We start from the raw sequence: 25,659 nt of genomic DNA, 5'->3' as shown, positions 1-25,659 counted from the left end.
GCTATGGTCTTCTGTGAGAGTGTCTGCCCTCATCTCAAGCCTCGAGTGCTTGACGCATGTCCCTGTAGCCCAGGGTTCTGTGGATTCCTGTCCTGCCGGATAAATCCAGTGGGTGATAGACTGTCTGAATTAGATGCTAAAGATCCTTACTGAACTCAGATGAATCATTTATTTAATAATAAAAATAAAAGATAAATAATAAAAAATAAATTAAAAATTAAAAAAAAATTAAAGTGACATCATGTGTTGTCCAGTGGTTAGCACTCTGTACTTCCGCTGCAGGAGGCATGGGTTCAATCTCTGGTTGGGAAACCAAGATCCTATAGGCCAAGCAGCGCAACCAAATAAAAAAGCTGCTTGAACTAAGATCAACTTACACTCAAGCTAATTGAGGCAAATGATGTGAGCTTCATATAGAGCAAATGTGGGATAACGATGAGAGAACACTGCTATGGAGATGGCTTCAACCCTTTTCAAGTGAGCATCCTGGAGGGGCAAGAGGGAATTCGTGGATGCCAGAACAGTCCTAGGGCCTGCAGAAAGACTAAGCAGGTACCCCAAACAGAGATACACAGAACTACATCAAGACTCCCACACATGAGAGACTCCCAGTGATGGTGGGCTGGTCTCTGAAAAATCTACAAAATAACCTCTTAGACTTTAATACCATCACTAAACATTCCCCAGGCTCTAAGCGTGACATAGTCTTACCTCAATACCAGAGTGCCCTGCAAGTAAGAACATCCCTCCCCTACTTCTCCCCTACCCTGCTCCCCAGACCCATCCCCCAAGAACAGAAGAAAAAGAAACTGCAATTCACTAAAATGGAAGATGGAGAGTTAAAAAAGGAGAACCTGTCCACACTCCTGTTCCCTGAACTCTACCTTTCTGTGCACAGCGGAGCTCAGCTGGAGGAAGGAGAGAAGGTCTTCCCTTTGAATGAAGACAGAAATGTCGATCATCACGTGACCAATGATTTTTAATTGAGGCTGGGTTGTTGTTTAGCTGCTCAGTCATGTCTGACTCCTTTGCAACCCCATAGACTACAGTCCACCAGGCTCTTCTGTCCATGGAATCCCCCAGGCAAGAATACTGGAGTGGGTTGCCATTTCCTTCTCCAAATTGAGACTGTGTTGCCATCCAAATTTTCTCTGGTACAGGTGAGAAAAGTCGTGGGACAGTCCCAGTTCTCAGGGAGGGAGGGGGAAAGCAAAACCCAGAGCCACTTGAAAGAAGCCTTGGGAAGTCAGAGCTGCTTTCTGATCATGTCTGCAGTGTGGAGCTTGTTGGAAGACAGGTTGGACATGAGTCCTGAGGTCTGGACCACTGTGTGGGGGTGGCTGTGTGGAGATTGTTAGCTGGCCTACCAATCGCTCCCTGTCTTCTTCTATGAGTCACCCTTGGACACGGGGCCAGCCAGCAAGGAACAGTGTTTCCCAGCCCATCTCACAGGGAGGTTCAGACACAAGACCGAGTTTTGCCAGTGGAAAGTGAGCAGACGGGATGTGTCCAGTGACCTGAGAACAGCAGAGGTGCAGTGTCTGCACTCTCTTCCTTGAACTTTCCGACTGAACTGGAACGTGGCAGTGGCTTTGACCTTGCAGATGTGACACGATCCTAGAGATGGAGGAGCCTGAGACCTGCATGCCTGAATGACCTGGTGGAGCAGAGCCATCCTCTGATCTAATCCACTCATCTCGGGCTTCTCCATGAGAGAGAAGCTAAACTCTTCTCAGCTACAGTGGCTGTGCCCTTGCTTATGAAGGGCAGGCATCTCACTCCTCGTGAAGGGCATCGACCTGAGTTCTCTGAACCATGTTCGCACCTCACACCCCAACCTGCTGGCTTCTCCCTCCAGAGAGCAACTTCTATCTGGCTCAGCTATGAAAGCTTTAGAGAGAAAACATGCTTTGCAATCAGACGTGAATTCTAGCCCAGCTCTGCCACTTAAATGGCTGTGCAACCCTGGGCATACGCCTTATTTCTCTGGGCCTCAGGGCCCTCCTAGGAGGATTCATATAGCTTTGCCTCGAAGATGCAATGAGAGGATGTGGAAACAGGCTGACCATGGTATTTGGCGCACAGCGGGCCTGCAACAAAGGTTGGCTCCCTTTCCCTTCCACGTTCCCAGTAGCCTCTGCTGCTGAGCCCCGGCGACCTCTCATCAGCCCCCCACCAAGCCAGGATGCAGACTGAAGTTTTTCTTTGGAGTAAGTGACAGGTTCAGAGAGGTGGAACGAAACGAGTCCTTACAGTCTGCTGCTCAGAATTCTCAGAAATCAGATTCCCAGTGCTCCCTTCCTAGGATGGGAGTTAAGCTGGCTGCCCTGGGCTTATCTCTGAATGCTCTCTGCATGGGAGGAACTTTTTTACAATCTATTCCACCCTCCATTCCAGGGCTGTTTTTCTGGGACATCTCCCTCCTCTGCCACAGCTTTTTGTTAACCCCATTCTGGGGTGAATCTGTGGGATGCACGGAGTGGGACTGGGGCTGGGACTGGAGCAAACGTGTTCTGTTTAGTAACGATCAGAATGTTGTGGCTTATATAGTGGGAATATTAATTCTTTCTTGTGGAGAACATAGAGCTGTAAGGGGCTGTTCATGTGCTGTCTGGTCCAGCTGTCCTCCTCGCTGCTTCCCATTAAGAACTGAAGAAACTGAAGTCTGGGAAGAGATAGGATGTATTCAGAGCCCCTGCCCCCCACCGCCTCCGCCATGAAGACAGAGCATGGCAGAGGTGCCTGGGCTCTGGTGCATCATGGAAGTCTTGCGTGGGTGCACCCAACTGCCTCCCCATTTAGCCCTTCTTAGGGTGCAGTTCTGACCTGCAATACAGAAAGGAATGTTCACCTCCACATCTCACATTTACAAAAACCAGAACTGATAGAGCATCACAGTGACTTTCCTCCCACGTGGACCTCCTCTGGCTGGCGTGGGCAAAGGATGGGAGGGAAGCTGGGCTCCTCCATAGGTGGAGGCTGGGAGCTCTCCCAGGCTGGTTTTCCTCCACCATAGCCGGGCTCACCCGGATGCCTGCACAGGTATCTCTCTCTGGATCATGAGCCGTTGGCCCACAGGGCCCTTGTCTTCCTTTTCTCTGAACCTCCCTCTCCAGGCATGGCCCTACTGCTCAGTGGTACTTGCTGACCCATCAAAAGCACAGACCTGTCTCCGTCTCCTAGATGCAAAATCCTTTCCTCCCCCACATGGAGCTCAGATGACCCCTCGTTTCAAGTCCATGATCAGCCTCTTCACCCCTTTTGCTGTGCCATCTTGGATAAGATATTGAGCGCTCTGAGCCTAATTCCCCACCACAAGGAGTATGTTTCTCATGGGGCTGGAAGAGAAGACGGAGCGAGAGGAGGGATGTCATTCACACAGCGGGGCTGTGGGTGATCTCCTCCCCTCTGTCCAAGGAGAACTTCCATTCAAGGTGCCACATTTGGGGTTACACAGGGACATGTAGCCTCCCTCCACTCCACCTCCCCCCACTTCTATCTGCCATCCCCAACCATGTCCTGTCTCATTTTACATGAGGGCACATTTTGCTTGCCCAGTGTTTATTAAGTACCGTCCAGAAAGTTGTAGGTTGTATCAACCACACATAGATATGGGCCGTGTCCTGGTCTCAAGGGTTGACAGTCCAAGTGGGGAGGCTGCTCACTGCTGACCTTCAGGACAGGGTAACTCTTTATGGTGGGGGCTGCCCTTGGCACCCCCTCACCAGGAGCTAACAGCATGCTGCCCCTCTCCGCAGTTCTGGTAATCACTACTGTTTCCCGTTATTGCCAAATGTTCTAGGTGCCACCTAGAAGTCAGATGCATGGTGATCACAGAGGGCTGATGGTCTATGGGGAGGAGGCTTCTCTTGTCCAACCTGGTCACTCCTCAGAGGTACACAGACACCTCAGCACACAGCCCTCAGAGGGCCCAGAAGGGCCAGGGTTGTTATTCCCTCCTATCTGGGGGTTTTATTCCCCACTCCCATCACGTACTTAATTAACCTGGATGGCTGACTCAGCACTGACCCACAGGGCGAGGGCACCAGGCAGGTGCAATCTAGGGAGGGAGAGTCCAGCTATGGTTGCAGAAGAGCCACACCTCCTCTTAGAAATACAGAAAACACACATGGTCAAGGACACAGCTTAGAAACAAACCCACTTTAATTGAGAGTGTACACAGAGATACGGGGAAGCAGGTCACACATCTGTCCTGGCCAGGGTACCTGGTCTGCTTAGAGGGTTCAGGTTGGGGCCAGGTAGGGGTACAGAAGCAGGGTCAGAGCGGCTGCCTTGAGCAGCAGGGTCGGGTGGGAGGTGTGGGGTGTGCAGAGCTGAGGCCAGGGCATGTGTCTCTCCCTGTGTTCATGTGTGTGTACAGGTATATACGTGGGTACAATGTACACAGGATCTACAGAAGCCCTCAAAGGCCAATCTGCAGAGAGGCTCAGGGAGACGACACCTCAAATGCCCGAAGGCCCCAGGGGCTGAGGCAGGATCAGGAGAGGGGCACATCATAGTGTGTGCTGAATGCCCCAACCTAACCCTGCTTCTGTCGCTCATAGGCTTGCTGTGTGACCCGGGGCGAGTTACTTACCCTCTCTGGGCCTCAGATTCACTAGACAATCATTAAGGCTCCTTGTGGCTCTAAACTTCAATAGTTTCAAGGAGATTTAAAATATAAAATGTCTTTGTTAAGAGCTGATGACAAGAGCCTTTGGTCCACAGGTTCAAATCCCACCACACCTGGTACCCATCCCAGGTGCCAGGAAAAGGCCCCCTGGGAGCTCTTCTTATCTGCCTCTCCTGGGCTCAGCTCTAGCTCCCAGCTGCTCTTTCACATCTCCCCACAGCTGTGTGTACAGAGGCAGGAGGGCAGCAGGGGTAGTCAGAGGCCAGGCTGGGGGAGGGAAAGAGGCTGCAGCCATGGAGCCTTGGTCTTAGGGGCGTCAAGTGCATCGTTTACCCTCTTTGTTTTCTAGCACAGTGGACCCAGGACCCAGCAGGTGCTCAATAAATGCTTGAGGAACAAGCACAGCAGAGGACAGCCAGCTTCCAGGCGGAGCTCCATCCTGAACTAGCCAGGAGGTGGAGCTGGGGCTTGCTCCTTGGCCCTCTGAGTCTCAGCTTCCTCCTCTGTGAAATGAGGGCAGGAGGAGACGCAGCCCCGGGCTGCCTCCCCTGTCTGTGTAAGTGTAAACCGTGAAGCTCGGGAGGAGGGCAGTGTTCAACTGCGGACAGGCCACGGGAACCCCATTTGGGAGCCGAGGAGGAAGGTGTCCCCGGTGGAGGCAGTGGATCTGAACTTGGGGGGAGGTCCTGGCCAACGAGGGATCACTAGGCTTTTACAGTACAACGATTTCCGTTTCTACTGGGAACATGACATAACAGCTGCAACAACAAAGCACAACCAGCAGACGAGAGGAACCTGGGAGGGGAGGCTGAGGGAGGCAGTCCAGGAGATGGACGTGGTCCAGGAGACATGGCCACACCCACTTCGAACACAGAGACGCCCCTGGCTCAATGTCAGGGAGAGCTGGGGGCCAACTCAGGGGGCAGGGGATAAAAACAGCTGAGCCAGAGGGTTAGTGTTTCAGGACGGGGTAGGGGGAGACTTCCAGCTGCCACCTAAACCAAGTTGCATCTTATAGCAGGAGGGGAGAGCCCCCTCCCAGCTGACTCAGGGTGTTGTTTTCATCCTCTGATGTTCCAGGAGTCTCCATTGGAAACTGGTACCCTGGCCCATCTGGCATCAGCGTTTCTTGCAAGGACAGGCAAGCTCTGACTTGGGTCCTGACATAAGTCCGGATGTCACCCAGCCTTGCCTCCTGCCCGGCAGAGATCCACCCCTCCACGGAGAAGTTGAAACCCAAGGGGAGCGGCAGAAAGGAGGAATCAGAGGGAAGTGGTTGAAGGCAGGAGACTATACAGAGGTTGGAAGTTGGGGTCCTCTAGTCTGGCCCCCCAAAGGTCCAAAATGTGACTGCTTTTGGAGTTTCGTCCAGGGGATGTAGGAGGCAGGCGCCGGGGCCACCTTCCATAAGGCCTGGCCAAAGCCCCAGCCCAGCATCCTTCTTGCTCACTGGATGGTGCATTTGTCCCGCTCGCGGGCCTGGCTCTCCCGGAGGACCTTGGCCTTGATGTATTTGAGGTCACTGTTGACGCTGGGGCGGCGGGCGAAGGGGGAGACCATGCCATAGGCGTCCATGTCCTTGACACGGCGCATGCAGAAGGGCCGGGGGTGGAAGGCATCCCCGTACTGCACAGAGATCTTGCGGTGCAGCGCGGGGCTCATCTCATGCGGCAGCTTGGCCATGCTGAAGAGCACGTAGAACATCTCGTCCACATTGGTGTTCTTCTTGGCCGACACTTCGAAGTAGGCGCAGTTTCCATCGCCGGACACCAGCAGCTCGGCCTCGGTGGTGGGCACCTGGCGGCACAGCTCGCCGTGGTCATTCTTGTTGCCGCAGATGACCATGGGCAGCTCTGCTGCCTCCTTGGTCTTGTTCTTCAGGCAGGACTTGACCTCCAGGATCTGCTTCTGGAGGCGCTTGACCTCATCAAAGGACTCCCGGCTATCCAGGCTGAACACGAGGATGAACACATCGCCTGCAGAGACAGAAACCCTGGGAGGTAAGTTTACAGGCAGCTCCTTTGCCCTCTCCCCACTCCTTGACCTGACCGTCACAGTGACTCTCTGGTGGAGCTGCTATTATTCCCATTTTCCAGAGCAGAAGACTGAGGCCCAGGAGGTGAAATCACTTGCAACGGGGCTAATACGTGGCACAGCCTGGTTCATACACCATGGATCCACCCTACATTTCCCTGCAGGGCGGTATAGACAGAGTGAGTGATTTGTGAGCTTGTATGGACTGTGTTAGAATAGTAATTACTACACTTTTCACAAGAGCAGGGCTCTTGCTGTTCAGTGAACATTTCCCAGGGCCTGAAGCAGCCCCTGGTGTACAGTAGGAACCCAGAGAGCTGGCAGGAGGCAGGCCTAGGTTTATCTCTTGTCCCCTCACTCAGCCTTGTGCGGGTCATGCCACCTCCCTAAACCTCAGTTTCCCCACCTGTCCCATGCAGGATGCTTTTGAGGGTCTGATGAGATAATAAATAGAGAGTGACATGTGCTCAGTGACTTGTATCTCAAAAGGATAATGAGAACAAGCACGTGTAAGAGCCACCTGAGTACCCCCTGATTCCTCATGAAACCTCTGTGAGGGAGATTTCATCACCTTCACGTGATAGGGGGGCAGGCTGAGGCTCAGAAAGGGTGAGCAACTGGCCCAAGATCACACAGCTCAGTCGTGGCTGGGCTGAGACATGGACCCGATTCCTGGTGCCTGGCACACACAGGTGCCTGCTGCTTCTTGAACACATTATGGATGAACAAGTGAACACTAGCCTCTGAGGCCCACACTACCACTGCTACAACTTGCTGTATCCCTCAGTGTAGGTCTTTGCAACAGGGATAATGGGGAGGTGGGGAGGGTAAGAGAAGACCAGTGCCTCTACCTCAATTTTCAGATCTCACTACAGTGATCGTAATCTCACACTCAAAGCACCTTTTGCACTTTGGCTTAAACTCTTGAGAACCTGTGGGGAGATGTTAAGATCCCTGTTTTACAGGAAACTGAGGCTCAGAGGCGCCGGGGACCAGCTGACGTTCTCAAGAGGAGAATCAAGCCAATTCCAGCTTCTGGTAGCCCCACTGCCTCCTTCCTCTGGACCCCCAGGGCATACCATTTGTCCCCCCAAAATAGCACACAGCACATTCAGGATTGCGTTCCTGCCAATGACACGCTTCGGAGCAAAGGGAGGCTTTGTCACGACGCACAGTGGGTGTTCATAAAGCTGGCCGCGTGGACGGGATGCAATATGATGAAGGGCGGTGTGGGCTGTTGAGAAAGGCACTTGCAAGGCAGTGCCGGCCTGGCAACCATTTCTGCTTGGGCTGTGAAATCCACCCCAGTAGGCTAATCCCAGGCCCCTGAGGACCCTGCGGCCTTGACACATTCAAATGCAAAGCTGCATGCCAAGTTTCAGAGACGCCTGGCTGGCAGCTGGAAGGAGAGCTGGCGGCAGAATTAATGGCTTTCAGAATGCGCTGTGCATCAGCACCAGATTGGAAAATGAGACATGGGCTGGCGAGCAAAAATACGGGTGGCCAGACAGATGTGCCCGAATGATATGTGCACGTAAAAAAGACAAAAATATTCTGTTCTGGGGACCCAAACATGAATGCCAATATGTTCATGGGGGGTCTGGAAGACTGATGGGTTGGTACCTCGGGGGAGGGGGCAGGAGCCTGGGGGGTGGAAGTAAGGGTCAAGGGGGCTTTTTACCCTTATCTATATGCTTAGAGGAGCATGTATTTGTGTGTTATTTGTGTAATTAAAACTTAAGTTTGGAAATATGCACATGGTTCCTCTCCATATCTTCTCTCTCCCTCCCTCTGTTAGCTTTATTTCTATCGGTGGGTACTGTGTCCCCTCCCCACGGTAGGGGAAGCTGACGTTCCTGCAATCCCCACCATGTACTGGAAATGCCCCCATGCCCCCCTCCTCTGGCACTTTCCTGTAGGCTGAGGAGTCACCCTGGGAGGAAGCAACATTACACCCATTGTGCAGCTGGGAAGACTGAGATCTGAACCTCTGGTCCCATGTGTAAGCTGCCAAGTGGTGTAGATAGAACTGGAACCCAGGTCAGCCCAGGCTCCCTCTGTCCACAAACTTCTTCTCCAAAATGTGGAGTGGGGCAGGCCGAGTGTGATCTGGGTCAGACGGTCAGCGAGGACAGCTGGAAAAGGAAGCCATCTGCCCAGGGCACTCAGGGAGGGGTCTTGGCTGGGCTGTAGGGGGAGGGGTGGGCATAGCAAGGGTTTCTTGGTGCAGAAGTATTTTGATTTGTGGGGTTGTTTAGTGATGGCTGGGGGACTACTTGCTGATTCCTTTCCTTCATCAGCTGCCCAGCAACGGCAGGGCGTGGCTTAGGAAATGACTGTACAGCCCATTGCATGCACACTGCAAATGCAGGTTTCACATAAGACCCCTGTTTTGTGAGCACTCACCTTCCACTCACCAAACACTTTTTCTACATAAATTCATTTAATTCTCATGAAGGCCTCTAGGATGGGTACAGATGTGATACAGATAAGAAAATCAAGTCCCAAAGAAGTCAAGCCACTTGCTCAGAGGGACAAAACCAGGAAGCAGCAGAACCAGAATCTGCACCCAGGCAGACCAGCTTCTGGGCCTGTGCTCTTAGCTACCACACAAAACTGCTTGAGTGACGAAAACATGGCCCAGTTTCACATCTCCATCTGCCCCCGCTTAGTACCCCACAACCTCCCCTCCCTCATTTCCCAGCTGTGTTATCATCTGGAGTAACTCATCCTCTCGGCGCCTCAGTTTCCCCACATGTAAAATGGAGGCAGACACCCATCTCCCAGGTTAGTTGTGAGGATTAATTAAATACATGCCAAGCTCTAGAAAGAGGTCCAGGCACACAGCTCCTGATAAGAGTTAGCAATCGCCATGGTCGTTACTGTGATTATTACTGAGTTCCCAGCATCGGTGGGTCCCCACCAGCCTCTCTGGCTGATCACTGTCTGGGTCCTGTCCCTGCCTCTTTGAAAGGCAGCAAAGGCCCCGAGTGTCAATAGATCTGAGTCTGACAGACTGACCCCGGGCCGCGGAGCTCTCTGCTGGGTCACCCGCGGCAGGAAGAAGGCAGGAGCCCCTCTGTTTCTGGGTAAAGCCACAGATCTGGAAGGCAGCACTGGCAGCCACGAGCAATCAATCCAGAGTCAGAGGGACAGGGATCTGCGGCCCTGGCTCCATCCTCTGTCGGCAAGCAGCAATGCCTCTCCGACCTCACGGTGTGGTGCACGGGGGCTCATGAGCTTCATCTCAGATGGAGGCAGTGCTTTGCAAACTGTAAACTGCCGAGCACACACGCTCCCATACTCCAGTTCCCATGCCCACCCTCCGGGACCCACCTGTGAGGATGGACAGCCTGCGCATGGCAGGGAAGGGGTGGTTGCCGGACGTGTCCAGGATGTCCAACTGGTACATGTCGCCACGGATGTTGTAAACCTTCCGGTGGAAGTCCTCGATGGTGGGCGTGTACTGGTCCTCGAAGCGGCCATTGAGGAAGCGGGAGACAATGGAACTCTTTCCCACCCGCGAGGCGCCCAGCACCACCATGCGGTATGAGTTCTTGGCAGGCACACTGAGCGCGCAGTTCCCACTGGACAAGGTCTTCATCATGGCTCGGGGCTGCAGCAGAGAGAGGGGGTTGAGTGTCAGGAAGCCAGGGGCCTGGCCCTGCAGCCTGTGCTGGAGGCTGTGGCCTCCCCTGCCAGCCTCCTACTTGGTTCCATGATAGCTCAGTTGGTAAAGAATCCACCTGCAATGCGGGAGACCTGGGTTCAATCCCTGGGTCGGGAAGATCCTCTGGAGAAGGGAAAAGCTACCCACTCCAGTATTCTGGCCTGGAGAATTCCACGGACTGTATAGTCCATGGGGTTGCAAAGAGGTCGGACATGACTGATTGACTTTCACTCACTTTTCTGTCTGTACAATGGGAAAGCTGGACTGGGGTCTCTCTAAGGGCTGTGGAGTTCTGCCTGAACCCCCCTCTCTTGTTTCTTTCCTCCTTCATTTATCTACCCATTCTTATTCACTCACCCCTGGGTTCATTCACCCCTTATTTATTCCCAGATGGGACTGCTGGGGCTAGACTCCTTGATTTACCCCTAACTCGCTACTCCTCTTGGGAAAGGAGCTCAACTTCCTTGGGCATCGTTTTTCATCTATAAAGTGGACTTGATTCATAGGGCTGTTGTAAAGGGCTCAGCACATGGCAAGGTCTCAAAGATGCTGACTCTTGTTAGAATCTGTTGTCTGCCTGGACCATCTGTCCTTTGCAGTTCTGGCTTCCCGGGAGCCTGTGACTCTGGGACATGACATGGGGAAGGTTTTAGAGAGAATTTCTTAAGCAAGGGGGTGCCATGGCCATTTGGTCTTCCCAGAAAGAAGAGAAAGGCCAGGTCCAGACCACATCCTCCATGCCCAGGGCCCGGGCTGCCCAGCAGTTGTTCAACCTCCAGGTCCTGGGAGTTTGCCTAGACAAACAGTGGGATGCAGGTCAGAGAAATAGCACAAGAATGACTCAAGTCCTTCATAGCTCCAAGGGTTTATGGTTCTGGGGTATACCCAGAACTTTCTACAGGAATCTCTTGACCTTCTGGGAGAGGCCGAAATGGATCCAAGCTCCAAAGCCCAATTAGAGATATGTAACTTCCAGGGGCTCCATCAGGCCCACCCAAAGGCCATTCACAGCCCAGCCACCCTCCTTTTTCCTCTCTCAGCACCCACCAGAATTCCCCCCAGCTTGGAACCCCTAGTGAGCTTGAGCTCGGCTGGGACCAGCCCTCAATTCATGCCAGCCCCTCCCCCAGAACCCCTCTTCCTTTTATCAGGGTCTGACTCAAATATCACCTCCTCTCTGAAGGCTCCTCTGCCTCCCACCCCACCAAGCAGGTGAAGTTGCTCAGCCATGTCCGACTCTTTGTGACTCCATGGACTGTAGCCCACCAGGCTCCTCCATCCATGGAATTCTCCAGGCAAGAATAGTGGAGTGGGTTGCCATTGTACACAACCTGTTTAGTGCCATTGCCTTACCCACTTGAGTGCCACCATGCAGTAAAGTGGTTTTTTAAAAAGACCTTCATAAAAGCTCTGATTGGCAGCATTTGTCAATTTCATGGCGTAATACTCCCACCGTGGCCGATTCCAAGCTCCCAAGATGATCTCAATGAATGAACTGCAAAGGGACACACACAATAAGCCAGCTCAGCATACTGCTGACCCTGGAGCTGTGACGACAATCAGCAGCAACCAAGCCCTGCAGTGTGCCAAGCACTGTGCTAAGTATAGAACAATAATCACAGCTGACATTTATTTTGCAGTTAATATATGCAGAGCGCTCTAAGTTGAATGTGTACTAACCCACTTCATCCTTCAGGATCCCCCGAAGGTAGGTGGTTACCCCAATTTACAGATGAGGACACTGAAGTACCACAGAGAAGTTTAGTACCTTGCTCATGGTTACACAGCCCCAGCCAAGGAGGGCTTCAATCTCAGGCAGTCTGCCCCATGCCCTGGGGTTCCCCTCACCACCTCTCTGTGAAGTACGCATTCCCTTCCCTGTTTCACAAATAAGGACCTGATGCTTAAAAGTCTACATGACTGGCCCTTTTAGTTAATAAGGGAGCCAGGATGGTGACCCCAAACGTACAACTCCTACATACCCCCACCCGGTTTGTGCCTGAAGCCAACTTTGAGCTTCTACTGCAGGGTTTCAGTGCCATGGACACAGCAGGTGCTCAATAAATGACCCGTGAGTGAAAGAAGCAAATGGCTCTCCTTTCAGAGATCATTCAGAGCTTCCTTCTGGGGTCTTCTCCCTCCACCTCCACCCTGTCTAGCAGCTGGCCCAGGAGCTACACTGAGGTGGGTCGCAGTGAACTGAGCACACACCTGGGTGGGCAGCAAGGGAGAGGAAGCTGCAAGCCAACAGCACTGAACTCTTCAATCTCCTCCTAGGCTGGGAGAGAACCAGCCCGGGCCTTCAACGGAGGCCAGGATTGGGGGGAAGAGGCCCCACACCAGGACAGGCTCCTCCCCAAGTCCCTCTTCCGGGAGCTTGACTCTGCTGCTAGTCATCTCTGTCTACACAGAGAGAGAAGAAGGCTGGTAGCCCCCAGGGACAGTGTGTCTCCATCACCGCCTGCTCCAGCCTCTAGCTCAGAGTTCTTGGTATCAGACATGTTAACATCAGCAACTGAATAGACATGAGGAAGTCAGAGAGAGGAGGCAGGGGTCAGAGAGAGGAGGCAGGGGGTCAGAAAAGGGCAAAGGAGGAAAAGAATCTTGGCTTTCATCTCCGAGAGAAGACTGTGAGTCTGCACATGGCCCCAGCCACGTGGGGCTGTGTGAAGCACCCAGACACCTGGCCGTCAGGTGACAGCACCTCCATGGGCTCCGCCCCCCATCCCCGCATCCTTCTTCCCTTCTCCTCCCCCAGAGGAGGCTCTGTGGGCTGCTGTGGGCACAGCTTCTCTCCTCCTCCACTTCCTGTTCCCCTCTCTCCATCCTCAGCCAGGCTGACCCTACAGTGAGGGACAGGCAGGGGTCAGAGTTCAAAGGACCCTTTGAGAATGTAGATTTTTCCCCCCTGGAGGCCCGGAGAATGGTTAGTGGGAGCCACCAGTAGTGCATGGGTACCCAAATGCAAGCTCTGTGACTCACCCCAGGGTCTTTCTATGGGCACCTGGGAGGCAGAAGGGCCTGGAGCAGAGGTGGTGGGGCAGTGCTGGGGGAATGGTCGCCACAGCCCGGCAGGTCTCCATCATGCTGAGTGCCTATGTGCCTTATCCCAATGAATTCACAGCAATCCCATGAAGAGGGGACCACCATCAACCTGCTGGACCCATGGGGACATGGGAGGTCAGAGAGGCTGAGTCACTTGCCCCAGTTTACACAGATGACTGCTCGGGCCAGGATTAAAATCAGGCTGTTGGCTCCAAAGTCTGGGCTTTTACCTCTAAACACCCACCCCCTGGCCAAAATCAGGCTTTGCAAAACAGTGTCTGACTCAGTGAAGCCTCAGCTGGCATCGGGTTGGGGAAATGAGCCTGGAGGTCTATTCTAATTCCCTCTGTCTCTTGCTGCAGATAGCTGGGGGCAAGCACCCTGCTCGGGACCCCGCCCAGACCTTGAGCAGCCAGCTCTCACCCCACGCATCTGTGGGTTCACCCCTTCTTCTCCCCCTCGAGCCCCTCTCCCAGGGCCTGCCTGGAAGATGGAAGGGTCAGAGGGGCAAGAGCAGAGGATGAGAGTCTGGCCACATCCTCCTCCTTGTGATACCCTGAGCTCTCCCTCCTTCCCTCCCTCCCACACACCCCAAGCCTTCACCATTAGGGCACATCCCAGACTCTGGGCGCACACACATATTCACTGGCCTCCATGCCCCACTGAGGGGAGTCCTGGGTGCTTTGCAAAGCCAATCTCACCACCCTTGACAGCTCAGGGTGGTAGAAAGGAGGCAGACCAGATCTGCCTCTCACTAGTCCAGTCACCCTGGGCAAATGACTGGACCTAGTGGGGTTGGTCATCTATCAAATGGTAGAAACAAACCCACAGGGTGGCCCTGAGAGCTCAGTGAGAAGCCAAGAGGCCCACACAGCTCCCAGGCACGCAACAAGCAGGTTCCTTCCTTTGTGACACTTCCTCTTGGCAGTCAAGGGGCTGCCTGGAGCAGTCAGGTGTGGAGGGACTAGAGTGCAGGCAGAAGTCTTGGGGGACCCCATCGTGTGCCTCTGATGCCAGAAGAAACCTGAATCATGGGCTCCTGACCTGGCTGCCCCTTCACAGCACAGCCTCCCACCTCCCCTGAGGTCCAGGACTACACCCTTCATCATCCTCCCAGGGCTGGGGGGCACGGGGAGGAGAGAACCCTGCAGAGGTGCTTGGAGGCCCTCTGGCCAGCTGAGCACAGAAAACCCATCTTGGGAAGGGGATGGCCCAGGAAACTCACTCCTTGCACCAATTCCTCTCAAAGCTCAAAGAACTCTGAGCAAGGAAGGCCCTCCTTAAGCTCTCTCAGAGGAGGTCCTCACCAAGGCCACCACCAGCTGGCCCCACTCCAGCCCCACCCTCAGCCAGGTTTGCAGGCTGCAGCCAGCTTAGGAAGGAGGAGGGGAGTGTTTGGGGAAGGGAAGTGCCTCTTCCTCTCTAAGCCTCAGTTTCCTCATATTCAAACAGGCTGTTACTCCAGATCTCTTTAAACAAAAACTCAGTTAAGTCTTTCTTTCCTGGGATAAGCATCCAGCCCGACACACAGTAGGTGCTCAACTAATTTCATTTTCTCTAGGTAAGTGAAGTTGCCGGGTGATCCTGGCACATAACAGGCTCAATCAGTTTGACTTTCCTACTTCTTTTAAGGCTTCACTTAACCTTCCTCCTCAGAGCTTCAAACCTTTCTCCCCGGCTTCCCCGCCTCCCCGGTTCTGTTGGGGTGTCTCCCTCCTACCTGGGAATGGCGGGCCGGGCCTCTGGCGCGGCTCAGAGGGATGCCTGGAAGGGCCTGGAGGTGCGGGGAGCAGCCTTCTTCTCCGGCAGCCGAGGCTTCCAGGGGCTGCGGCGGCTCCTGGGTCACTGTGCCGGGATCCTCCTCTGCGCGTCTCGGGGCGCCGGGCTGGGCGCGGCTGGGCGAGGGGACACGGGGAGCTGGTGCCCCATGAGTGGGTTCTGAGGGCTCGGCGGGGCCCGGGCGCTGGGCAGGCTCCGGCTCGCCGCCGCCGGCCCTGCCCTGCCCAGACCCGGGGGACTCCTGCTGAGCCAGGTGCCCGGAGGTGTGGGGACGTCCGATCCCGGGGTCCCCGCCTGGGGCTCCGGGGTTGGAGGAGAGGGCAGAAGGGGTGACTCCGGGTCTTTAGAGACTCCTGGAGGGTCCCTTGGAAGTGATTGCGGGTGCGTGCGTATGTGCGTGCCCGGGGTGGGCGAATCTATCCTCTCGACTGCCTATGCCACCTGCTCCGCCCGCTCCAAAGGGGATCGCTCGGGTGGAAGGTGCCTGCCCGGCTCGGCCTCGACCTCAGCTCTGCCGCTCCCCCGCCGCCGAGGGTATGCTCTTTTTCCCTGCGAGGCGAAGCCAGTGGCTGAAGGAGGAGCAGGGCGCTCTGCAGCGCGCGCGTGTGGGAGGGGGCCTTGAACGCCACCCTAAGATTTCGCAGCTCTGAGTTAGCCTTAAACAGGCTCCTCCTCCCACTTCTCCCCCGGTGTCCCCCAGAGGAGGCGAAGTTTCTGCGGGGCCCTGGCTCCTCCCTCTTTCCCGCTCCTGGAGGCGGACGCCCCTCTTCCTCCTGCAGGGCGAGGTCAATGGTCCCTCCGGAAAGTGATCGGAGCCCAGGCTCCGGATGGCGGTTCCAGCGGCAGAAGCCCAGCTTAGGCCTGGACGCCTTTCGCCGCCTCTGCGAGCGGTTCTCCGTGGACTCCTCGTGCGGCTCCCGCTCGCCCTCTCCGCCGCAAGCGAGCAGCCAGTCCCGCAGCCCAGCGCCCGCCTCTGCCTCCGCGAGCGCGCCTACCCGCCTTCTCCCGGCGCCCCGCCCCGGGTGCTGCTCTCGACCAATGGCGGCGGGCCCCGCGGCCTGGCCCCGCCCCGCAGCCCCGCCCGCGGCCGCCCTGTCGCCGCAGTCTGGCGCTCCGCGTGCCCGGGCGCGTGGGGCCGGGGAGCTGAGGGTGGGGGCGGCAGGGGGCGCGGGATGCGCGCGGTGAGCGGAAGGCGGAGCGGGCCTGGGAGGCTGACGTCTGCGCACGCACTCACACGCATACCGCCCCGGCCGCAGGTGACCCGCCAGGATCCCGCGGCGGGTTGGCCGGGGACCCCAGCCGCTCGCTCCCGGTCAGGTGGCAGACCGTGCGCCACGGCTCCTGCGCCCTCCTCCTCCGCCGAAAACCCCAGGGGCCCTCCCGGGCGCCCGGCCTGCCCTCCCCGAGCCAACGCCTTTCTCCCTAGGTCGCTGGGCCCGCGGGACCCCGCAGGGTGACACATGGGCCGCGCACGTGCCATCAGGAAGGGCCGCGGAGTCACCTTGGTCTAAGCGCGCCTGAATGGAGGTCTGCGCGACACGCAGGTCCAGGGACATACTATACTGAGTGCTCTTGGGCAGCACCTCTCTCTTCGCTTCTCCCCACCTTGAACCAGGGCAGATATCAATCTTTATTACTTAGTATTGTCTCTCTGGCTCCAAGACCCACTCCTCCCCTCCTTGCCCCAGACACGTTTTCTGGAGAATTGTTACATCACTGCCTTAAATGGGAAACCAGTATCACTTGCCATAAATAGAAGGTAAGAACAAAAATAAACACAAGGAAAACAAACCAAGGTTATTAAATTCTAGCAGGAAACTAGCCTTCCAAGTCTTGAGATGTGCCCTCAGTGTAAAAGGGAGGTGGGCCAGCTTGGGAGAGGTGTTAAAGACCTTTTAGCCCCCAACAGTGATGTTCTCCTCCAGTGTTATCAGGAGGCTGAAAAGAAAATGTTCTGTGTGATGAAGTATAGGGACAATGAAGGGATGCAGTTCTGTGTCTGTCCAACCATCATTTGTATCAGCCACGGAGCTATAGCCTCGCTTCCAGAACCCTGGACCTGGGGGATGTCTGCCAATCTGCTCTCAGACCTCATGAGAGGAAGAGGGGTCTGGGGGGCACCAAGCTGAGGGTCCAGCTCCTTTGGGTGAGACATTAGTGTTCAGTCTGCCTCTATGTCCACTCAAATGCTGCTGCTGCTGCTGCTAAGTCGCTTCAGTCGTGTCTGACTCTGTGCGACCCCATAGACAGCAGCCCACCAGGCTCTGCCGTCCCTGGGATTCTCCAGGCAAGAACACTGGAGTGGGCTGCCATTGCCTTCTCTATTGCGTGCAAGTGAAAAGTGAAAGTGATGTCGCTCAGTCGTGTCTGACTCTTAGCGACCCCATGGACTGCAGCCCGCCAGGCTCCTCCATCCATGGGATTTTCCAAGCAAGAGTACTGGAGTGGGTTGCCATTGCCTTCTCCGGTCCGCTCAAATATTTGAGCCCAATTGGGCCAGTTGTGGAAATTACTTGGGCTTGCTTATGTCGTCTATAAAATTGGTATGCTATGCTAGGTCCACAGAGTGACAAACTTACAAAGATGGTCTTGGACTTTGACTGTAAATAGTGGCTTGCTCTTCTTGTCTCTGTGTGGTCTTGGGATTCTTCAGGGAAGTTAACCAGAGAAGATGGGGTAGATGGAGGTGGAGGGACTAGATGGAGGACTCAGCACTTACACTCCTTGACTGTGATCAGTCCCCTATCCAGAGGATGTGGAATATCTAGACCTCAGAAAGGCTTTGGGGACGTACTCAAGACCACCCAGCTGGCAAGTGGCAGAATCCCAGCCCAGTGCTCTTTCCTCACCTAGACTTTGCTTCTAGGAACTGGCTTAGCCCAGGAGGGTTTGTGCTCAGCCTGATGCACAAAGACTGTGAGCCTTGAGCTGACTGTGAACTTCGCAGCAGGAGCTGGGCAGGGTGGTACGTTTCACCTAGATAGCTTGGATCAGGAGGCCTTAGGCCACGGGGCTGGTTCCTTCACCCCCATCCCGGAAACATGGCAGGCGGCCAGCTCTGACCTGGCCCAGGAACACATTACCTGCTGCTTCAGCCCAGTTCTCTACCACGAGTGGGTCATGCTCCACTGACCATGTCCCCATCTTGAGGGGAGCTGTATATGGAGCTGTGGGGCCCCAGGAGACCCACCTGCTCCTGCCACCCCATCCCCCACCAGAGCAGAGTGGCTCAGTCAATAAACAGGTGCACATAAGGAATTGATCTCCAAGGAAGTTTCACATGGCAACAGGACACCTTCTACGTGTGCTCACTTTCCTAGGCTTCCTTGCCCCCCCAACCCCTGTTTGCACTACCATCTCACATGGACCACTTATCGTAGCCATCTCTTTCCTTATTGGGCTCTCTGTCACCCTCCCTCTCCCATAACCCATGACCACTTTCATCTTTTTCTAAAAATGCCATCCCTTGCTCAAGAATTTTCAATGGCTCCCCAATTCTTGAGATATAAAGTCTAACCCCCTTAGCCCAGTACATAAGGCCTCTAACCAGGATCTGATTCCCACCATGCCTCACCATTAGCCTGAATTTCAGCCAATCAAACCACTTCTGGGTCCCTAAAGCTTGGATTTCCCTCCTCCAGTCCTTTGTGATGCTGATTCTTCCACCTTTTTCTCTATCTACCTTTTTTTTTATATCTACCCTTTGAACTTCTACACATCCTCAAACCACAGTGTCCACACCTCTTCTGACAAAGCCTGCTTGCTTTCTCATGGTGTAAATCTCATCCTCCTCTGGGCTTCTGTGTCAACAAAACCTGGCTCTTGCACCCTGGGTAACTGGCCAGTCTTTAAACCTCAGTTTCTTCATCTGCAAAGTGGGTGTTATACTTGTAGCTACTTCATGGATTATTGGGAGGATCATATAATGTACCATAAAGGGTCTCCCACCAAGGGGCCTTGCATACAGTGGTCTTCGTCACGGTTACTTCCTCTATGGCCTGTGACACATCCTGCCTCATGTTTGAGACACATGCCTCATCTCCCCTACTTGCATGTGAGCTCCTTGGAGAGGGGCCGGAGCCTGATTCATCTTTGTGTCCCCACATCATTAAGGCCAGCATCTTGCACACTGTGAGTTTTCAATAAATGCTTATTGAATTGTGCTCAGCTGAACAGCCTCAGTGCAGAAGAAATGCACAAGTTCTCCTTGGAGACAAGAAGGGGAGGGCAGACATGGGGAGGCAGATTAGTTTGGTCCTAACAGCTACCACTTACAGGAGGGGAGATGGAGGCTCAGGGAGACTGTTCAAAACCAGGCAGCTAATAAGGGGCTGAGTTGGGATCTCAGAGACATTTCTTCAAAGGGAAATCAGACATTTACCCAATCAGTGTGCTGTCACATCCCTGGCCACTTTTCTAGTACAGTGTTTTCTATCCCTGAATCACCTGGGGTGGTGGAGCGGAGCTTTTAAATGGTAACAAAGCACAAGCTCCCACTTGGAGATGCTGATTTAATTGCTCTGGAGTTGGGCTGTTTAAAGCTGTTTAGCTGTTTATCTGTTAAAGCACTGTTTAAAGCTCCCCCAGGTGATTCTAATGTGCAGCCAGAGTTGCTAGAGCAGTGGTTGGACTAGCAGAATCACAGCATCTAGGGCTTGTGACAAATACAGGCCCCACCTCTGATCCACCAAATCTGAAGCTCTAGGGCTGATTTTAACTAGCCCTTCTAGTAATTCCCATGCCAAAGTTTGAGAACCAGTGACCAGAAGATGAGAATTGGCAAAACCTTATATGTCATGTGGCTCAGACTTATCTTGCAAACAAAAAGATAGTTTGTGGCTTGACCAAACTCAACACATGTTAATGACAGGCAAACCCAGAGCCCAAGTTCTGACTTCTCTTTCCTGCTTGAATGCACCATCCAGGGCCACGCAGCCCCTAACTGGGTCTCTGGTCCTGGCGGGCCTTGGCATCTAAATCAGCCTTGAGCCTTCAGCAGAGGACAGTGGGTTACCAGTGTACAAGCCCAGCTAGATCAAAGGCACAGGGTCAGGTGCCAGGAAGTGCAGAGAACAGCAAGTAATAGTAAACTGGCACCACACCTGGCATTTCAGGATCCTGCCATACAGCTCTGGAGGTGGAGGAATGAGGACATAGGGGTGTCCCCCAGGTCGGAGGTCAGCAGGAGCACAGTTGGACCAGTCACATCTTGTGCCTTACTCTTCTTCTGACCACTTCAGCCTCCTGCTAAGCGTAGAGATGCTACTTATCACATAGTGTGTGTGTGTCCTAAGTCACTTCAGTTGTGTCTGACTCTTGGCGACCCACCCCATGAACCATAGCCTGTCAGGTTCCTCTGTCTGTGAGATTCTCCAGGCAAGAATACTGGAATGGGTTGCCAGGCCCTCCTCCAGGGGATCTTCCCGACCCCAGGATTGAACCCACATCTCCTGTGGCTCCTGCATTGCAAGTGGATTCTTTACCACTGAGGCACCGGGGAAGCCCTGTCACATAGCAGGTATCCAGTAAAAGTTCAATAAATGAATGAGTGAATTAATAGTTTTCCCTTTTTTACAACAAGAATATTGGGTCAGATCCCCTCTGAAGCTCCATCTGATTCCACATTTCTAAGCTGAATAAATCCCACTATAAGGTGATTCAGGTGCCTTCTAGCATGTATAGTTTTCATGAGATTTAGAAAAAGGCACATCTTCTAGGCAGAGGCAGCCCCTCTCTGAGGCTCACAGCTTTGGGAGGGAAAAACACAAGCTGAATTTCCTTAGTTGAGTGCACTTGAGCAGTGAGCAACCTGTACAACCATTCAGGGCAGCCCCTTGTGAAAGTTTTTTGGGGAGCGGTGATGACCAGGAGGGTGTGATCATTATACCAGGTCATGCCAAACTGAGGCTGTGGCCAGAAAAGAAAAAACTAGAATGAACCAGAGACATTAATCACAACAAGGATTGTTTATGCAGCCCCCACTTTCTTGCAGGCACTGGGTTAAGCCCTTTATCAAAAGAACCCATTTTAACTAGGCCACATCACTATGTGGGGATGGCACTAGTATTGTCATTTGTAAATGAGGAAATTGAGGCTTAAAGACATGTGGGTGAGGAAGACCTTGCAAGAGCACTAAGTCCGCTTAGTGGCAGTGTGTGTGTGTGGGTGAGGTCTGCTCTCAGTTACAGCAGTAGAAACAACCACAGCTGTGTGTATGTTAGGACCATGGCCTTGCTCTCCACATATGCTCCCAGGGAGGTAAGCAGGGAAGGGTTTTTGTTCCTGTTTTATAGGTGACAGAACCGAAGCTTAGAGATGTCAAATGACTTGCCCAAAGTCACTTGACAAGTAAGAGGCAGAGCCTGGATTGAAAAATACCTAGGCCTTTGAGCAATTAGTCCTTTGATCTTTTTATGGTACCTTTATTTCTTTCTTAAGACTTGGCTTGAACATGCTATTATAAGCTGTCTCATCTGTGCACCCATCTGCCCATCATCATTTCGTCATCACCATCATCTGCTTATCTCTATCAGTTCTTCCATCATCATCTCCGTCTCCATCATCACCATCTCCATCATCTCCATCATCTCCTCCTTCATCATCATTTCCTTTATCTCTTCCATCATCATCATCTCCTCCATCATCATCTCTGCCATCATATCTATCATCATCATCATCATCTGCTTATCTCCATCATCTCCTCCATCATCATCTCTGCCATCATATCTATCATCATCATCATCATTGTCTGCTTATCTCCATCATCATCATCTCCATCATCTCCTCCATCATCATCTCTGTTATCATACCTATTACCATTATCATCATCATCATCATCATCTCCCAAGCTCATGGAACTTCTGCTCCTCTCCAGATGTTTATTGGGCCCCTTAGCCTTGACTTGGTGTGGTCCAGGTGGAAGCAGAAGGTCAACCCATCTTCCTTTAGCCTTGTCCTTCGGATAGGACTCCACTGATGTCTTCTCCATCCTCTATCACATCTGATCCTCCCACAGCCCTGGGAAACAGAACAAAACATGACACAGAAGAGAAGTTGAGACAGAAGAGGGTCAATGGTAATGGAAGAACGATAGGCCTCCAGCTTAGTATTATCAGTCGCTTCACTTAGGCGAGTCTCAAGCTGGGGGTGGGCAGGCCTAACTAAGCATGCTGCACAATTGACTGGTTTAACTTTTTCAACAACCCTTATTATCCCCATTTTCTGAACAAGGAAGACTGAGGCTCAGAGATATGAAGCCTCTTTAACCAGAGGGTGCCAAAGACTTTGGGAGTTAGCATGGCTCTCTGGATCCTGACAGTCAACTGAGCTGCTGGTCTAGCACCTCTTGTCTACAGAGAAGAGCCTTTAAACCCTCAACTTAAGAGAGATTATGGGAGGCCAAACTCACAGAAACTCAGCCAAACACTGTACAACCAGGTTTCACCTCCAATTCTAGCATTACTGCCTGTGAGTAATGGGGCAGAGAGGTGCTTGAGTTCTCACTTCTTCCACTGGCACCTACTCCCCCCTCCCCATCACTGTCCACCCCTTCATTCAACTTTTGAGCCAGGTGTGGTAGAAAGGAAACAAGCCTGGCCACCAAATGATCTTGGATTTAAATCCTGGCTCTGCCTCTCGCCATATCTGGACCTCGGATGAGCTAGTTCTCTGCTTGATGGCGTCTGCCTCAGCTTCCTCATCTGTCAAATGGGCTGTTATGAGGAGTCATTCATTCCATCATTCAGTCATTCAACAGACACTTAGAGAACACCTGGCTAGTAGCCCGGAGAGATCCTGCAATTTGTGAAATGCTCTGGGGTTGACCAGAGAGAGTTTCAAGCAGAGGAAATAGGACATGCAAAGGAAGAGAAAGAGTCGCCCAGTGGAAGAACAGAAATACACTCAGTTTGGCAGGAAAGCCAGGAGAGGGAAAATAGTACAAGATGAGGCTCAGGAGAAAAGGAGGGGCCGGACGTGCTGAGCAGCATTTGGAAAACAGTAGGCACTCAGTCAATGCGAGTTGCCTTTCCCTGAGCCCGGAGCCGAACCCCAAGCCCCAGGTGCAAACTGATGCTCGTGGAGAGTGGGGAGTCTATTTCCTCTCCTGGTTGGTACCCGGCACTTCTGCTAATGCCACATAATACAGTGGGCTCATTACTTCTGAGTGCTGAGCTGGGAAGCAGGGGGTAGAGGTTTGCCAACTACCTCAGATCTGCCAGAAATAGAATCCAATGTTCCGGGATGCTAATGACCTTGGCCTTGGTGTATTTCTCTTTCCTTAGTGGTCTCCTGCTGATGGGGCTGTTTGAAGAAGAGGAAAGCAGGGTGGTGGAAGCCAAGCCAAGCCAGCCGTGCAGAACCCCAGCTTCAGCCCCATGCAGATTAACCGTGAGCCTCACTCTGCACACCAAATGTGCTTCTGTAAAGTTGTGCATAAGCCAAATTTGTTGTACTTCACATCTCACATTCCATCTGGGTTCCATGATCCCTATCAACTTCTTGCAGAAGTTTGCCTGTAAGTATGGCCACTCACAGTTCTTCCCGGGGAGAAATGGAGTCTGTTTCCTCCCTACTGGAGTCTGGGGGACTTGCTTTGACCAAGACAATATGGCAGAAGTGATACCATGCCACTTCTGGGCCTGGAAGCTTCTGCTTTCACTGTCTCAGAATCCAGCCACCACGTAGTAAGGAAATCCAGGCTGCCCTGGGGGAAGGAGAAACCAGGGGGTGAGAAAAGTCATGTGGAGGATGAAAGGCTATGTGACACACCCTTCTAGATCCTTCAGGCCACAAGCTGAATGCAACTGCCTGCATGTCCAGTTCATTTCCTGTCTTGTAGGCACTGGGTACTTCTCTTGTCTCGTCCATGTGAGCCGTGTCCAGCCTACCAGAGGAGCAAGAAGAATCACAAAACCATTGTTATTTTAAGCCCCAACTTTTGGGATAGTCTGTTACATAACAAAAGACAACAGAAATAGATCCATTTGCTTTTTGTCTTCTCTCAAACCTCAATTTTGACCACAGTGTCTGCAAAGATATACAGGCCCATCAAATAGCAGAAAGAAAACTGATTTATTCTGGGCCAACCATGAATATCCAGTGAATCCTTATTTTCCCCACCAGGTCACTTTGTTTAGCATCAAAGATGCCTCAGAAGAGCGCCTGTGGGTCCCTTCTGCCTCTCAGTTCCTTCTCCCGACTCACTCTGCCCCAAATTCTGGGATCTTTTTAAGCCCACCTTCCCCTGGGATCCTGCCTCAATTTTGGAGAAAACGTACAGGGCCTATGAGTTGCTGTTTTCTAGAATATTCTTAACGTTGTGTTCTAAGCAGAGGTGTTATGTCTTACAGATTTTTCAGAGGCTACAAGGTAGGTGAACCCTCCTCTTGCTAATATACCCGTCCCCTCTCATGACATCATGAATGTGCTGCTGCTGCTAAGTCACTTCAGTCGTGTCCGACTCTGTGTGACCCCATACAGGCTCCCCCGTCCCTGGGATTCTCCAGGCAAGAACACTGGAATGGGTTGCCGTTTCCTTCTCCAATGCATGAAAGTGAAAAGTGAAAGTGAAGAAGCTCCATCATGTCCGACTCTTAGCGACCCGATTGACCACAGCCTACCAGGCTCCTCCGTCCATGGGATTGTCCAGGCAAGAGGACTGGAGTGGGGTGCCATTGCCTTCTCCGCATGAATGTGCAGGTGTGCTTATAGAGACCTTCTCCCTGCTCTCTTATTCTTCTCTCACAGGAAGAATGAGGGACAGTCTGGCAACATGTTTGTCACTATGCCCTTCGCCCAAGAACTGCACGCTCCTGGAATGTGACCACTTTTCAGAGTTGCCACCAATCGGAGCCGAGAGCTGGAGCTCAGAGATGGGTAGGCTGTTAGTCCCCAGGAGAAGCTTCAGTGTTTCCCTGCCCAGCTCAGACTCACCTCCCAGCCTGGGGATCCCTGCCTGGTACAATGTTTTATTGGACTCATAGATGAGTGAATGAGCTTCACAAGAGAATGGTGGGATGGTTGAGTAAATGAATGAGTGGAGATCCAATGACTGCTACTATATCCAGTTTAGCCACCAGGCCAACAGGTCCTGTCCCATTCCATAGCTTAGATCCAGACACATGATGGCTGCAACCTCTGCCTCTTTGATGGGCCATGGGACCATCTCACGCTGTGTAGAAAAGCAAGTCTCCTAGACACTTTCTCCTCTTCCCACCCAAGGCTGTATCATTAAGATTAGGATTATTAAACTGTAAGCCACAGAAAATCCAAAATAAAAGTGGATTACAGCAGAGAGTTTATTTCCTACTCAGGTAAATAAATTCTGGAGGTAAAGTAGCTTATCCACAGGGCCAGAGGTCTAGGCTTCTTCCAGCTCTCTGCTGTAATGCGCTTGAATTATCTGGAAACCAACCACCACCCCCCCACACCCCCTGATCCATGGAAAAACTGTCTTCCACAAAACCAGTCCCTGGTTCCAAAAAGGTTGGGGACCACA

At 53.0% G+C, this 25,659-nt stretch overlaps 1 protein-coding gene and 1 long non-coding RNA gene across 3 annotated transcripts; one reads left to right on the top strand and one right to left on the bottom strand.

Annotated features, from left to right (window-relative positions):
• Positions 1-4,146: 4,146 nt before the first annotated feature.
• RASD2 (RASD family member 2) lies at positions 4,147-16,168 on the bottom strand. Of its 2 annotated transcripts, XM_081587510.1 has the most exons (4): positions 15,103-16,136; positions 11,691-11,832; positions 10,004-10,283; positions 4,147-6,609 (listed from the first exon to the last, which is right to left on the bottom strand). In XM_081587510.1, the coding sequence occupies exons 2-4, from the start codon at positions 11,772-11,774 to the stop codon at positions 6,080-6,082; spliced, it is 894 nt and encodes a 297-aa protein (XP_081443636.1). In that variant the 5' UTR covers positions 11,775-11,832; positions 15,103-16,136; the 3' UTR covers positions 4,147-6,079. The 2 variants fall into 2 exon arrangements, with proteins under 2 accessions (XP_081443636.1, XP_081443637.1); XM_081587511.1 differs by lacking the exon at positions 11,691-11,832 and having other exon boundaries at positions 15,103-16,168.
• LOC145544643 (uncharacterized) lies at positions 14,734-25,453 on the top strand. The gene is made up of 4 exons (XR_014081501.1): positions 14,734-14,943; positions 23,444-23,676; positions 24,642-24,810; positions 24,909-25,453. It is a non-coding gene; the product is annotated as an uncharacterized LOC145544643 (long non-coding RNA).
• The last annotated feature ends 206 nt before the right edge of the window (positions 25,454-25,659 follow it).

This window comes from Giraffa tippelskirchi, chromosome 4, assembly GCF_054371585.1.
Source record: "Giraffa tippelskirchi isolate mGirTip1 chromosome 4, T2T-mGirTip1v1.2.pri, whole genome shotgun sequence".
NCBI lineage: Eukaryota > Metazoa > Chordata > Mammalia > Artiodactyla > Giraffidae > Giraffa > Giraffa tippelskirchi.
This window is presented reverse-complemented; position numbering and strand designations above follow the sequence as displayed.